Source organism: Aulonocara sp. 'chitande type north' Nkhata Bay, linkage group LG3, assembly GCF_057382095.1.
Source record: "Aulonocara sp. 'chitande type north' Nkhata Bay isolate Kocher_YH1m ecotype deep benthic linkage group LG3, A_spYH_male_GT1.1, whole genome shotgun sequence".
NCBI lineage: Eukaryota > Metazoa > Chordata > Actinopteri > Cichliformes > Cichlidae > Aulonocara > Aulonocara sp. 'chitande type north' Nkhata Bay.
Genome location: NC_141346.1, coordinates 46328862 through 46345593, shown reverse-complemented (window position 1 = coordinate 46345593; position 16732 = coordinate 46328862). Strand labels below are relative to the sequence as shown.

Sequence of the window (16732 nt, the reverse complement as noted above, 5' to 3'; positions counted from 1 at the left end):
CACCTTTATCTGCTCTGAGCTCGTGGCTCTTTTAAAAAAAACAAATAACTATATTTTTTGTGTTTTAGGGATAACTTTCCTCAGAGAAGAAGTGATGAATTGAAGAGTGACGTGCTGTACTCAACAATTTCCATTAGTAAGTAACTATTGCTTTAAGTGAAAAATTAGTATTTTGTCGTTATTCAAGTAAATCTCCAGATGTGTGTACATTTTTCGTCACACATTAGAGGGGAATAGATGAAAGCATCAGTTTCTGACAAAGGCTCCGCCCTGATACTGAAGATACTTCCTCTCCCCAATAGACTTCCATGTGTTGTAAGGACCTGAAACATTAAGATAGTATGCTGCAGTTTCCTTGATTTATTGTTCTATCAGTCGTGTTAAGGTCACAGCCTGATTGAAGGGATACTGTATGGAAGTGTGCGCTCTGGTTCCAGACTGACTGGCCCTGACCTTTTTTTCCTGAGTAAAGTTTATGTTATGCAGCACCTAGTGAAATTACATGAGCTCAAAGGAAGAATGAGCCCATGTGGGGAACAAGCTTTGTACCTTCAACACTGTTATTTTGGTGTGGAAAAATACTAGCCAGGCTCAGTTTAATTTTATTTAATTGGCTGTCCTTCAGTGAATAGAAGAACAAATGGAAAATGGTAGGGGGGAGGGAAAAAAAAACCCTCAAGGACCTTTTCAACTGTTAACTGCGGTGAATAATGGTTTCTTTCTACAGGAAGTACAATAACTTTTAGATTCACAGGGATGCAAAATCTGGGGTGAAAATCGGGTTTAGAGCTCAGAACTTCTGTTTTAAAAGGAAAAAGAAACGATGAGTCTTAACTATGAGTCATGTTGCGAAGTTGCAGTATTTTTTTATTTTTTTTTATCCTCTAGGTAGGATGGGAGGGAGATAAGGTGACACGAATAGCACTAGGGGGCTTGTCTCCTGGACACCCTTGACATTCTTTATCTAGCATGTGCTTGCTGATGCACACTATCAGCACTGCAAAAGGAGCGAAAGAAACTATAAATGAAAAATGCCTTGCTAATTCCCTCAATGGAAATACCCTGAGTTAATCCTGAATTGGAGGGGGAGATGAGTGAGCTTGTTGGGGCCACCCAGCTGTGCCCAGCCAGACAGAAAATGCCACGACTGGACCTGTCAGAAGGTGGTATTCAAACACCGCTCAAATAAAATGCAGTTTTACAGCTCTGCAGTTATTTCAAGTTCCCAAAAGAAAATGCAGGTATGATCTGAGGTTCATTGCCGAGTTAAATATAGCTACAACATAAGGGTGGCAAGTTGAGAAACAGAAGCATCGCCGGTCTTGTTTTTGTCTGTGAGCATCAGCACATGCAGAGAGATTCATGTGACTGAAGCCCTGGCAAGGAGGCAAAGACTACTGTGGCATACACAGTTTTTAATCTGGCAAAATGTAAAAAAACAAACAAACTGTAGTATTGCTTTAGTTTAGTTATTGCTAGTAATTTTAGGACAAGCACTCATCGATCCTCTCATTTATTCATTCAGGCTGTTAAGGAATTATGATTATATCTGTATCAAGCTGCATCCACTCATCCTTCTCCCTCTCTTTTGTTTGTAATGTTTCACAGGGCCTGGTTATATTTCAAAAGTACCCACAGCTGTCTTGTAGTTCACAAATGTCTTGAAATGTTGCTTTGTGAACTGTCAAAGCTCAACCTTGTTTAAAAAAAAAACAAACAGAACAAAAAAACCCCTGAAAGGGCCTTTGAGGACTCTTCTCTGGTAGCTATTTTTGAAATCAGTATGGGATATTTACGCCTGGCTGCCTGCAAATTGTATTGACAAGCCGCAGTAAATGTGTCCAGAGTCAATTTGGCACGAGTTCAGTGGTGGTAGTCTGGCGTGAGCTGCAGTTTCAGAGAAGCCTGAGCAGGTTCCACTAGACCATTAAAGACTAAAATCCTTTCGGAAAGCACATTCGTGTGGGAGGGCAGTTGTGAGGAGCATTGTTGACATTTTTACCGCAGATATTCGTTCTTCTGATGGCTTGTTGCACTAGGAAAGAGATTCGAGTCGGGGCCTTTTTTGCCACCTTAATGACAGAACTTTTGACACGCTGTGAAATCGTACGTCCTGCCCGCCTGCCAGCATATTGGACGGACACTTGAACCTGATGCGTTTGTCTCACTTTTCCTTTACTGGCTTCTGCAGACCTCACTAGTTATCTACAGAAATACACTTTTGAAGCTGTTACAGCTGTTTGTCATCATCATCATAGTTGCCAAAAGTCAACTATGATGCTTTCTGATCTAGTTTAAAAAAAAAACCCAAACTGACATGACAATCAGAAAAGGTTAAATGTCACTGAATTTCATCCTTTATACCATTACATGGATGCCTTCTACATTCTGTTTGCATACATCTTTTATAGCTGTTTATTTGTGTCCATGATGTAGCACGTTAAGAGCCAGTTGCTTGGCTCATTAATGCCACTTAACAAGCCAGTGAATGATGCTAATGAGTACACATGTATGCCACGGCTTTTGACCTACTGCCGTGCCATTACCATGCTACACTGAAACATAAAAAAGCCGTGCCATTTCCCAACTTTTTGTGATTCACTTATGTGATATTTCTTGTTCAGTTTCCCTGCTTGGAAACTTGGAGTTGCAAACCTGCATGCCCTTCTGATTGATGTTCCAGATGTTTTAAGTACATCAGACAACACAAGGCTGGAATCATGACTTGACTGCCTTAAAGCTACATTGTGTGCTATTTATTTTCTATTTTTTGTAATAGTCAAAAAAGGTCAACGAAACTTCAGCAAATTAAAATGATACCAGATCAGTTCTTGATGACCCTCGTTTAAATGTTTTAAACTTTCAAAGCTCCTTTTCTTTTCTTTCAAACTGATTTTTTTCTCATGCTTTCTCATTCTCTTTGTGGTGTTCACATTTTTAAGCACTTTAATTCATACTTTCAAGTTTATGTTGAAAAATTGGAAATGTTATTAGATCAATCACAGAACCTGGAGGATTTACCAGCTAAGTGCTAAAGTTCAAGTTTTCTCTCTGCATTGTTGCACGTGACGTTAAAGACGGAGAGGGGATTTTCTACAGAGAAAATCATCGTCAACTGCATCCCTTTTTGTTATCAAGACTGATATTGTTACGGTTGCTTGCCAACATCACAAATCAGCAGCAGCATCAAATTGGGAATTGTCGCATGGTCTTAGCGGCTTAAAAACGCAATAGTGTATGTAAAGTCTGGAGTCTGACCCCGGCGTAATTGCATGCCAGCACAAAGGATTTAGCCACTAATGCTTTGAGAGAGCGGTGGGGGGTGGGGGTGAGGGGGTATGCTGACACATCACAGATGGTCCTCAGCCGCTCACTCCCTTCCTTGTCCTGTTAGTCAGCTGTTGTCTGGCGCAGGCCAAGTAAATCACACACGCCCAGCTAACTTGGCAAAGCTCCACACCCGACCCCGTGCAGGGACCTGCTTCTAAACATGTGTTTGTGCTGATCTCATGGCTAAAATCAACCATCAGCCCCAAGTACTAGCAGCATAACTCAGGCTCATCTCACTGGGATATGTTTGGCCTATAGGTTAAAAGACTGTTACTTTCGTCTGTTGTTGTATTCATTAGTTTTTAGACTGAACTTATGAACCAGTTAGAGTTCAATCAAGGTCCTTATTGTTTTATTAGGACTGTTGGCTCGAACTTAACAGGCCTGGATATGAACCCAGATTCCCTTTGAGGGCCCATGTTCTTTGGCTGGATCAGACAGTCAGAGTGGTACACTGGGGCCTTGAGGGCGCTCTGCCAGACTAGCTGCTTTGATACTTCCTCTCGCAGCACCAGGCAAAAGGCCTTACCATGACCCCTGTTAGATAACATGTCTCTGCAGGAGAGAGACAGGAAAAAAATAAAGTAGATATTGTAGCAATATTCAAATGGAAACCCGTGACAGATGCTACCTGGCTCTTATTTTGGACCATCTGTTTGTGATAACTTTACAAAATTAGGGTCTTGTGTTATAAAGTACTGATGAAAATGTATTTTTTTTGTGTAGATGAACCAGGGAGAAAATCTCCTGAACTCCAAGAGTCCAACATGTTGTCTGATCAGCTGTTACAAAGGTAAAAAAGGTTATTCAGAAGTGCACGTTGTTAGCGAAATGCTTCACTTGACTTTTCACAAGTTTAAGTGAAATATAAATGTTTCTGTTTTTGCGCTCAAGCAGAAGAAGAGCCCTCCGGTACACACCCGGGATCTTGGAAAAGAACAATGGCCTGGACGACGAGCGAGAGAAGAATGTGGACAGCAGCCCTGTGCCTCCCTACTTAGCAAAGACCAGCAGCTCTGAGTGGAACAGCTCAGATGACCTTGTTGGACAGTTTTCGGAGCAAGAAGAGAATGGCTCTGGCCCTGCAGACTCTCTGTCTCACAGCTTTCCTCTACCTTTACCTCTCAAGACTTTTGGCAACAGTCGCACAGACCCATCTGGCATCCACTCCTTACCACCAGAGGTGCCAGAGTGGTTTAGCTCCCGAAGCGAACCTAAAAATGGCTCGTCTCCCCACTCGCACACAAGCCTCCGGCGGTGGATCGAGACGCCTGCCGAGCACAGGCTTTCATCAGATGCCAGCTCCAAGTCGGGGTCGTCAGACCAGGAGAGGAACGATCTGTCGGCCAGCGAGAGCGACGAGAGGTTACCCAGTCCAAAGTCCAGACACGATGATGGTACAGACTCTCAAACTCTGACAGATCGAGTTCTTCCCACCACTTACTTTTCAGTGGATAACTGTATGACAGATACTTACCGGGCCAAATACCACAAGAGGCCTGCCGTGTACGTGAGAGCACAGGACCATATGTCATCAGGGGAGAGCGATGTCGAAGGGAGGGGGCACCCTTTGACAGATGTTCAAACACTAGAACCTTCCAAAAGCAGAACAGAATCAGGTATGCAAAAGCACAGCGCACTTTTATTAAGACCTCACATGCACCTGTTTGGTTTAAATCTCTGACTGATTCTCTGGCTTTTGTTTTTCCAGGCATTTCCACTCCTAAGACTTTTGCGAAGTGGAATCCAGTTACTCCGAAGGGTCTTGATGAGCATGGTTTCCTATGATTTTTATGGACTGAATGATTCTGATGGCTGGATGCCAACAGGAATTGTTAAGCACTGCGACTGCTACAGATTGACTCGTATGTGGAGAGGTATTTTCTCTTGTACTTGTCATAACAGCTAGTTGGACATGAAACTGGATGCCAAAGAGATTGTACTAAAAAAAAAATGTCAGGTGTCTTTAATTAGCTTTCTAGCTACTAAAAAGCTTTGAACAGTGAATTTGCACAGCAGAAAGGTACAAACAGAATTATGCCTAAAAATATTTTGCTGGATTTGTGGACGCAGAGGGGTTGGGAAGGTAAAGAATGTGTCACGTAAAACCAACTTACTAAACAGCAGATGAAGTGATTTCTTTCTTTGTTTATGCCTCCTAGTCACACTCTTCCTGCACATCCTGTGGAATGCCCTTATTTGTTTAACTATTCTCTTTTCAGTGTTATGACTGAGGTGTCTGCCCCAATTCTGTCAGTTATACCTGCCTGTCAGGGGGTTTTAGAAGGAAAGGTTCCAGTTGTGGTCAGAAATCTCTAGATATGCTTTTGGCACGACTTAAAAAATGGATCCCAAGGATCCGTATGAATGTGAATCTCCACGACATCCACATTAGGTTTTAGCTGATGAGACATCTTTGCACAATCCGTAAAGCCAACAGACTCGGGTCCTTGTTTGCGCGTGAACTTGTGCAAATAACCAGCGTTGGACTTTCTTCCTTCTCTGCCTCTGTCAGACACTCGTGAGAGGTTTGGTATACCAAAATAACTGTTCAAGAGTGAGGGAGGGGTGTTGGAGTGGGTTTAAAAGGTGATGGGTCAATGTGTTAAATTGATTGCCTGTTGGTAGAAGCCTGCGTCAGATCCTTACTCCTCATTGACACCTGCACATATCCCATCATCTTTACGGAATTTTCTTTTCCTTAAAAAATATATATATATATATATATATATGTATGTCTTTGCACTGTTTTCCTTGTTTATTTTTTTCTTTTCACACTCCTTGGTTCTGTTATTTTTCTCTTTAGAAGAATAATTTCTTTGGATTTTGGTCACTTGATTCTTCGATAGCTTCTGTGAGCAGCACGTCTGCACTTGGAGGACACGAGATGATTTAATTGTGTCATCTGGTGATCAGATATGGCTTTTGCTTTTTTTTTTTTTTTTTTTTTATGAAGGGAGTTACTAATAATGTGTTGTGACTTTCACTGGTTTACTGTTTTTGGTTCAGATGTTTTATATATATATATATATTCAGCAGACTAATACGCAGTGCCTTTTGTATTTTTCTGTGTTGAGGCGAGATTAAATCGAAGCCATGGTTTGTACAATTTGATTTTAAAGAATTTTTGTAGCGTTTTAATTTTATTTTTATTGAACAGTTGTCAAATAAACAGCTCTACTTAACCATATCTTCGTGTCAGCTCTTGCTTTCGGGGAAGCAAAGCTTAGAACAGGGATTTGAGGAGAAATCAAATTATCCAAATAAACTCTCCATGATGATAAATGTTGCCTTTTGGCTGGAGCATGGACGTCGCTGTGCAAGGCAGCTGGTGGGAAATGTGGGGTTTTGCTGCCACCTGCAGTCGTGTCTTGAATGCACTTTTTCATATCATATAACAGCTACCCAACTACAAATATACAGTTTTATGATTTTGATTTTTCCATTGAAATCAATTTTTTTAAAGTGTTTTAAATAACGCTATTTCCAAATTAATAAAACAAAAAAGTTTTTTTTTACCTTGCTTTATCAAGGTGCCCCCTTTAGCACACATGGACTGATATTATTAAAAACATTTTGTAATAATTTTGTAGTTTCCCTCCTCTGTGGAACCCTCTAGTTTTCACCAAAGCACAGAACTCTCTCAAGATACATCAGTGACCAGTATGGTTTAATTCTCACAGAGCGAAAGGCATCAGAGAGAGCAACTGCCCATTTTTATTAGGTAATGGGTGTACAAATATTTCAGTTTAGTTTTCCTCAAGGCATTTTATCATTTTATATTGTAAACAATCCAACAATCCCACTTGAACAAGAACTTGGCGACAGTGGGGAGAAACCCCCCACCTTTTTAACAGAAAGAAACCTCCAGCAGAACCAGGTTCAGGGAGGGGTAACATGTGCTCTGACTGGTTGGAGGTGGTTAAATAGTGACGTTAGTCCTATTGATTGTGGTTCCATACTGAGGTTTCAGGCAGAACATCTAATTAGACAAAAGATTCATATCATGGATATGCAGCCAACAAACCTGCAGGAATTGCGATGACAAGTCAGTATGGATGAACACGTCAGAGGAACGTTTCCTTGGTGAATCTATGCAGAATGTAAGTAATAAAATGGTCGTGACTGTAGAATCCAAGTTACAGCTTGTATGTCATTGAACAGCCTCAATAAATAATAAATGGGGAAAATTGATACCTCGACGGGAGATGGGAAAGTATTATATAAACCCATCCAAAGGGAGTGTTATACAAGTATTCTAACGCTACCTGCAGCGTCTATTTGTTTGCATTAATTATATGAACATATACATAAAGATAGATTTATTTTAATTTTGTTTTTTTATCCTGAAGAGGGGAGTAGAGGACTTTGTAATCATCGTGCAGCTAGATTTAGGCATGCACCACTATCTGCACCCTAACTTCCACTTGATTTCATCACCATGCCTGCCTGCGATTTGCTGAACGGTATTACCGATTTTTTTTGTATTTATTCTGTTCTCAGTCTTTTCCTTGTTTACAGGATTTCTAGTTGGAAAGGAGAGGAAAAAAATCCATTATTAAAGTCATAATTGCTTTTTGCACAATATTTTAATCTTCCAGTACACTGACCTCAACATGCAACACAGAAACAATAAAGATTAATCAAAAATATTTCAGGATTTATGTCTCCTCTGGAGTGCTGCAGATGTCTTAAAATAGACATGGGCAAAAAAACAGGACCGGCCCACGGACCACCTCAGTCCAGCCCACACTGTCCTAAAAAATGACACAAAACAAATGGCCGAGAATCTTAGAAATATTGATTGAAGTGAGTCCGTGCTGCTGTTTAACACAACCACACTTACATGTGCTGTTACTGTGTCATATTATTGATTATCCATGTATTTACAGTGGGGCAAAAAAGTATTTAGTCAGCCACCGATTGTGCAAGTTCCCCCACCTAAAATGATGACAGAGGTCAGTAATTTGCACCAGAGGTACACTTCAACTGTGAGAGACAGAATGTGAAAAAAAAAAAAAATCCATGAATCCACATGGTAGGATTTGTAAAGAATTTATTCGTAAATCAGGGTGGAAAATAAGTATTTGGTCAATAACAAAAATACAACTCAATACTTTGTAACATAACCTTTGTTGGCAATAACAGAGGTCAAACGTTTACTATAGGTCTTTACCAGGTTTGCACACACAGTAGCTGGTATTTTGGCCCATTCCTCCATGCAGATCTTCTCGAGAGCAGTGATGTTTTGGGGCTGTCGCCGAGCAACACGGACTTTCAACTCCCGCCACAGATTTTCTATGGGGTTGAGGTCTGGAGACTGGCTAGGCCACTCCAGGACTTTCAAATGCTTCTTACGGAGCCACTCCTTTGTTGCCCGGGCGGTGTGTTTTGGATCATTGTCATGTTGGAAGACCCAGCCTCGTTTCATCTTCAAAGTTCTCACTGATGGAAGGAGGTTTTGGCTCAAAATCTCACGATACATGGCCCCATTCATTCTGTCCTTAACACGGATCAGTCGTCCTGTCCCCTTGGCAGAAAAACAGCCCCATAGCATGATGTTTCCACCCCCATGCTTCACAGTAGGTATGGTGTTCTTGGGATGCAACTCAGTATTCTTCTTCCTCCAAACATGACGAGTTGAGTTTATACCAAAAAGTTCTACTTTGGTTTCATCTGACCACATGACATTCTCCCAATCCTCTGCTGTATCAGCCATGTGCTCTCTGGCAAACTTCAGACGGGCCTGGACATGCACTGGCTTCAGCAGCGGAACACGTCTGGCACTGCGGGATTTGATTCCCTGCCGTTGTAGTGTGTTACTGATGGTGACCTTTGTTACTTTGGTCCCAGCTCTCTGCAGGTCATTCACCAGGTCCCCCCGTGTGGTTCTGGGATCTTTGCTCACCGTTCTCATGATCATTTTGACCCCACGGGATGAGATCTTGCGTGGAGCCCCAGATCGAGGGAGATTATCAGTGGTCTTGTATGTCTTCCATTTTCTGATGATTGCTCCCACAGTTGATTTTTTCACACCAAGCTGCTTGCCTATTGTAGATTCACTCTTCCCAGTCTGGTGCAGGTCTACAATACTTTTCCTGGTGTCCTTCGAAAGCTCTTTGGTCTTGGCCATGGTGGAGTTTGGAGTCTGACTGTTTGAGGCTGTGGACAGGTGTCTTTTATACAGATGATGAGTTCAAACAGGTGCCATTCATACAGGTAACGAGTGGGGGACAGAAAAGCTTCTTACAGAAGACGTTACAGGTCTGTGAGAGCCAGAGATTTTCCTTGTTTGAGGTGACCAAATACTTATTTTCCACCCTGATTTACGAATAAATTCTTTACAAATCCTACCATGTGAATTCATGGATTTTTTTTTCACATTCTGTCTCTCACAGTTGAAGTGTACCTCTGGTGCAAATTACTGACCTCTGTCATCATTTTAAGTGGGGGAACTTGCACAATCGGTGGCTGACTAAATACTTTTTTGCCCCACTGTATATATGCGATGTATTGTACCAGTGCAGAGATGTTAAAGCCTATGTTTTCAAACATTACACAGCTAACAACAAAACAGAAAATTGTTTCGTTACACTCGTCAAATGAAGAGCATCACAGCAGCGAGTATGAACAAACATATGGTCAATATGTTTGTTCATAGTTGCTGCTGTGATGCTCTTCATTTCTCGATGTGGACAAATGTTACATTTTGATGGTTTGAAAACAACCATATTTAGTCCATATTTACAACATAAGGCAACGTGTCTAATTAGTGACCTGTGCTGTGATGTGTGTCAGACAATTAGCAAGATGCGGGCTGATTTAAAAACTATTACTGCATTCAAACTGGCTGTTTCGTCAAAATCTTTCCTTTGTAACCTCAACATGTGTACCAAATTCACGGAGTACTATGTTTGTCATGTTTCAGTTCATAGCTCCAAACTCCAAGTCACCATTGGTCTCTCTGGACACTAAAAACACTTCAATCTTGTCTTAAAACAAGTTGAAGGCAACAACATGTTCAGTGACTAAACATAAATGACAAAAAGCGAGGTGATCTCCCCAGGAGATCAGCCAGCTCATTGATTCACTGTTCCCCACTAGTTCATTTGCTTCTAGATCCAAATTTACTAGATAGGAACTCAAGAGCTAGTCAGATGGGTAGGTGTGGTTGGAGTTGTGTATCAGTGTGTGGTACCCATTTTTAGCTCTTTTGTGAAGTATAGCCTTTTGTTTTTGTTTAGCTTCTATATGTCAAAAATGCAAACCTATAAAGCCCCACCAGAGGGAGCTATATGCAACACAAAAGACCTGCTCCTAAACTATCTTACTCTCCTTGTAAGCAGTCAGACTTTTTCTCTATGTGACTTCTCTATGTCATTATGTAACATATATGCATAACTCCTTGGATGAAGCTTGCCATGTCCTAAAACAAAGCAGATCGCTGTGTCAACTGAGGAAAGCAACGTAAACGAGTCACTAAAGAAGAAGAGAAAAAAAAACATCATGTATTCTGTGTCTAAAAACTCAAATTAACCGAGAATCAGTAGACGAGCAGTATTATGGCCTCTTTCAAATGACAGCCGCAGACCAGAGAAGAATTCACTGTGTTCACTGGAGGATAAAACAGGGAAAATTCATATCCTGCAGTGTATTCAGAGAATCCTGAAAATGTTCCCCATTCAGTTCTCTGCTCTTCCTTGCATGGCATGTCTATCACAGTTTTTGGTATGCTTAAATTTTAGCTGTCTTTCTGCTCTGTGTGTGTGTGTGTGTGTGTGTGTGTGTGTGTGTGTGTGTGTGTGTGTGTGTGTGTGTGTGTGTGTGTGTGTGTCTTCGCCGCCATCCGTCAGAGTGGGTCTCGGGCTGTCAGCGCGAACTCCTCCTCTGCAGCTGCCGTACTTCATTAGGGGCCATCAGCTGAGCTCACTGCTCTACTGTCAGAGTCAGACTTCTGTTTTCTCCTTTTTCCTCCCTTTGCGCTCTCTCTTTCGGTGTTTCTGCCCACCCTCCCCGCTCGCACACTGTCCCTCAAGCTCGCTCACATTCTTCATCCTAATCCTGATTTCTCACACTGTCAACTTACCTCAATCTTTCCCCTCTTGCTACATATTTCCCCCCTCCTGCTCTCGGCCCACACCTTCTCTCCTCCCCAAACTCGTTTTATCAGCCGCCCTCGATGCTCCAGCTTTTAAAATAAAGTCTTATTTCCTCCTTAAATCAGCATAACCTTTGTTTTGCACAAACACATTTATTATGCTAACACCTTTAAAAAAAAGGCGGGTTTTTCTGTAGCGTGGATGTGGACTTAGTTCTCCAAAATGCAGTCATTTCAGTATCTTTCATCTAGTCATAAGAAAATTCAAATGTTTCATGTCCCGCCAGAGAAATAATTAATTTCCATACAGGCTCTGAAGTTTCCTTCAAATGTTGGGAGAACGTTGCATTTAGCTTAGCCTACATAAAACCAGCTACCACTAAATTCCTGACATAAAACGCGGGCGACACAGAAGCTGCACTTAAAACCACGTGGATGCGATGCATTTGAATAAGCTTCCACACAGCTGGTGTTTTGTGTGAACACTTATAAAAATCACGAATCTTTATAATATGAAAGCGCGTGGCTAGAAAAGTTTAGCGCTCACTCTGTAGTGTAAGATTTAGGCTTCTTGCCGTCCTGATGCCGGCTTTTTCCTGAAAGCTGTCCATCATCAAACCTTACAGTCTCAATAAAGCCTGTGACCGCCAACGACAGCACTCAGCCAGCTTCTGAGGGGCCTTTATATGATTGTTTTCACTCTGGGTGTATCTTGGATTTCACAAGTGCTGAAGTAATTTTAAGGTGTTTCATAAATTCTATTGAAATCTTTCTAAGAAGTTTAACAGCGTGCGGTGGATGTGAACGCTGTTATAAATCCAGATGACTACAGGGCGCTAGCCATTAGAAACAGTCTTACATTAAGCCACTGCTGTAGATCGGTGTGCCGCTCATTGTTCACACTTTTTAAATCTGTGACGGCGAGGACTCCGTGAATGCAGCGCGGGAAAGCTTTGCAAGCAATGCCAGCTGTAGTTTTAGAAACACCTGCTGACTGTAAAGGCTGCCAGGAGCTTAACGTTACTGATGCACAATTAAAGCCACTTTATAAATTTATAAAAACCAAATGAAGACAAGTGTAATTAAAGAACGGTTGTGACTCAAACCCAGGAAGAACAAAGCAAAATTCAAGGGCTTTCACATGCAAGGTCATCATGAGACTACTTAACTCTAAAGCCTCGTGAGAAAATCCCCTGAAGAACACAAACCCACATATACGTCCACAAGGAATAAAGTATAGATAGTAGAGTAGTAGAGATATGTAGTATAGATAGGGCACTGACAGTGTAAATGAATTAGGTCTCATTTAACATTTTTTCTACTCTACTTGAGCAGCCGCAGCTCTTTGCACAACATGTCTCATTCACTTTTTTCTACATCAGGGTCATGTGTGGCTGTAGTTTCACACAGACACAGTTAACGAACCAGGTGATCAGTGCGGTTCCTCTGTCGGGTCACGAAAAAATCAGGTAGTTCCAATAGATCGGTGTTTCCCAACCTTTTGGAGCCACAGCGTATATTTCACATTTGAACATTCACACGGCACGCCACCAAACAAAACTGACACAAAAAGCATGTTGATAATATTTTGCTTTCTTCTGACCACTACTCATGCTAAGACCTTCACCTGGGTTGGAATTTTCTCCAGGACCCAGGTCACATTGACTACTTTTTCTTTTCAAATATTTATCTATCGCTATTATGCACTGCGTCGTCTCACAGCGTGACTATCGTGTAATTTCTTCTTCTTCTGTTTTACTGGCAGTTGACAACCCAATTAATTAATTAGAGCAGGTAGTTGTACTGCCCTCTAGTGGAAGAGAATGTAACTGTTCTTTCCGTTAGTCACGCTGGTCGCTTAGAGTACAAATCAGGTGGAACCAGATAATCTTCCACGGCACACCTTACGGGAAACACTGCAATGGATCAACGTTCAAGCATGTGTAAGTAAAGTGTGGAAGGCCAGACATGCCAGCATGGTTAAAAAAATTGATTGCAGACTTAGACTAGAGGCTTCCCAGAGTTCCTCAGAATTTGTCTATGTTAGCTACTAACCTACCAAAAGCCCTGAAGGATCCAGATCTAACTCAGACTGTAAGGTAACTTGTCTGTTACATGTGCTAAACCGTTGGGGAAACATGGAGGAAAGAGAGTAAGAAGGTGAGCTTCTTCATTTCCTGTAGAAGCGCCACTCACTTAGTCTCTGCAGGATGTCTCAGGAGTGCAATTTAAGGACTATTACAACTAGCCCTGCATAAAAGACCTCATGATTTTGAAGTTTTTGTTCTGCTCTCTGTGCAATAGGGGGACTCGAGATGTTCATTGTTACATCCGACGTTTTAGTTTGTGTCAGGCTTTTTTGGAAACTTATTTAGAAACAGCTGAACTTGAAGTGCCACATCACTACTTCAGTTCCCGCTCTTTTTTTCCCCTCAAACGCTTCACAAAAAATTTCCCCCGCAGCTGTTTTTTCCTCCCCACCCCTCCCAAACACACAAACACAACCCACAGCCCACAGATTTCTCCTGTCTCGACTGTATTTCTTCTTTAGCAGACCACTGGTGTTCCAAGCTGTGTGCAAATGCATAGCCGTGCGCACGCGCACACACACGGCCCACGGGGCCTCTGTTCTTGTCGTCATCCTGACAAGCAGTAGGAACAGGATTACGGGTAGAGGCCCTCTTGGGGCAGAAGAAAGTGTGAAATCTGATTGCTTTGGAAGATTGAAAAAAATAGGACCCCGTGAGGTCGGCGGAATCCTAAACGCGAGCACGGCTGAAGAAGTATAGCGGCTGGGTGTAGTCTGTTCCGGGGATTTGTGAAATTTTCAGACTTGAGAGGGTAGCTTAATAGAGGACAGAGAGAAGAAGTTGCAAAGTGCATAGGTGGAAAATAGTGACTTTTTTAGTTTTGCTTAGGCAGTATTGTGAACTCTCTTTTATCCTATAGTCTATATTTAAGGTTATTCTCGGCTAATATTTCGGAAACGCAATGGAAGAACACTGAAACAACGAGGAAAAATCTCCCATTTATGCCGCTGCACTTCCAAACCTCCTCCTGAACGCAGCTCTGACATAAAAAGTTAAGCTTCGCCAACATTGCAAAGCACCAAGGTTCAAAATTTCCCAGAGGACGTGCCGTTGACGCGGCATTGCTGCAATTGATCACTAGGGGGCATTAACGCATTGTTTTTATTTCAAGCCCCACTTGCCAGTTTCCAACACTTTCACTTACTCCTGCATCAGAAAAAAAGAGAGAGAGAAAAAATCACTGTAATGATTGCACTGTGGAGAGAAACACGACTTTACGGGGAAGAGTTGTGCTTTGGTTCATCTGGCTGCGCCGGGGTGGAGGAGGTGTGCACCGCCAGCAGCAGGAAACACATTAAAGCGGCACTCTGGTGTCGCATTATGAGGTTTTTAAGAAAGCCTGTAAACAGAGGTGTGATGCTTTTGACATTCGGAGACATCACATCTTTTTGTTGTTCTGCTATCGCCCTCTTCTTAAAAATTCACACATTACCCCTTTTTTTTTCTTTTACCTCCTCCTCCGTGCGTGTAAAATTCAAGCCAGAGATGTGATTCTATGACATCATCATGCTGCCCCTGTTATGACTGTGCTTGTTTTGCTGTCCTCTCTCCGGGCGTGCTGTTTGTTTCTCCAAAACCTGCAACAAATGCTATCGGCTTTTCTCACCTGCAACAAATCAATATCATGCAAGAAGGAAGCTCAGACTCCATAATGCGCCGAAAGCTATTACACGGATTAGAATGATAGAAAAAAAAGTGTAAAACCCGAGAGGGAGGCGAGGGCTGAACTTGACATGTGTCTTTCAATAATAAGCACTCAGTGTAAACTTTTTTCCCCCTCTCAGTGACTTCTGAATGGTTTTAATTGCAATTTGAAAATTTTAATCCTTTCTTTAGCTGAGAAAACTATTTTTTTTCTCCCCCTGCCTTCCATAATCTTCCTGCTTTGCGCGGAGGCCACGCTGATTGCATGTTATTGCTTTGACCCCAGCAGATCGTTTTTGAAAAACTCATTTAGCAAACTATTCACATCCTTTCTCTGCTTTAAACGCCGAAGCCTGCAAAGTTGTTCATGTTAAACTTTGCGTACTCACACAAAAAGTGACACCAGCAGCCGTTTCGGTAAAAGAAAATTGATTGAGATTGGCTTCAAACACGCGCAGTTAGGAGGCGGACTGGTCTCATGTCTCTTGGGACTAACCCTAAAGCAAACATATTAGAAAAGCCATCAGCTTTTATTAACTCTCTTCAAACAACAGTAACGTTTGGTTTTTGTTAACAAAAATGAAAGTTTTCAAAACTAAGTAAAGCCTTAATGCTTCCATAGGAGAAATGAGAGTAAATAGCAGCCAGCTGCTGTTAATCAAATGCATTTGATTAATTGATCATCAGCAGGTGTGAGCGCCTCTATAAAAAAACAAGTTTTGGCAGTTTGCTGCTCTGGAGCGTTCAAGTGTGTGAAGAAACAATACCACAATCTTCCCAGGAGTGAATGTCCCAGAAAATTCACCTCAAGGTCAGATTGTGCAATGCAGTGAGAAATTGCCAAAAAACAAAACAAAACCCCAGACCTCCATCTCAGACTCTACAGGGCTCAGTTAGCATGTTAAAGTTAGATTTAGAAAAAGCCTGATCAAGTGCAGTTTGTTTGGAAGGGTAACCAGAAGAAGAAAGCACAAGACTTGGACAGATGACAACAAAGTGGAAACATTTAACTGTAATACACACGAACGACCAACCATTCATCCATCTATCATCCATCGATACATCCATCCAACACAGAGACAGATAATATTTCACAATCACATTCACACCTGTGGCCAAGAATCACCAACACTTAATCTAACCACACTAACTGCATGTCTTTAGACTGTGGAAAGGAGCTGGTGAACCTACGGAGAGACACGTGGGAGAGCATGCAAGCTCCACACAGAAAGTCATGGTCAGATGGTGGATTTGAACCCTTGTCACCACGTCTGCCGCTCTGAACAGCACCATGTGTGGTAAAAAACAAACACAGCATATCTGCACAAACACTTCATACAACTGTCAAGCACGGTGGTGGAGGTGTGATGATTTGGGTTTGTTTTTCAGCTGAGCCGACTATGAACTCATCTGTATACCAAAGTATTCTAGAAAGCTGTCTGAAATTGGGTCAAGCAACAGGATAATGATCCCAAGCACAGAGAGACAGAATGGCTGAAAACCAAATGAATCAAAATGCTGCAATAGCCCAGTCAAAGTCCAGATTGATATACTGACTTTAAGAGAGCTG

General features: G+C 41.9%; 1 protein-coding gene across 2 annotated transcripts in view; it reads left to right on the top strand.

The window, feature by feature from the left end:
* usp53a (ubiquitin specific peptidase 53a) overlaps positions 1-6520 on the top strand; it is a 31410-nt gene extending 24890 nt beyond the window's left edge. Inside the window, exons 14-17 of one of the 2 annotated variants that reach the window (XM_086283373.1) lie at positions 69-136; positions 4057-4123; positions 4225-4949; positions 5042-6520. In XM_086283373.1, the coding sequence (XP_086139499.1) occupies positions 69-136; positions 4057-4123; positions 4225-4949; positions 5042-5118 (937 nt within the window). In that variant the 3' untranslated portion in view covers positions 5119-6520. The remainder of the gene's footprint in view (positions 1-68; positions 137-4056; positions 4124-4224; positions 4950-5041) is intronic. The other variant, XM_086283380.1, reaches the window with a different exon arrangement.
* Positions 6521-16732: the final 10212 nt, after the last annotated feature.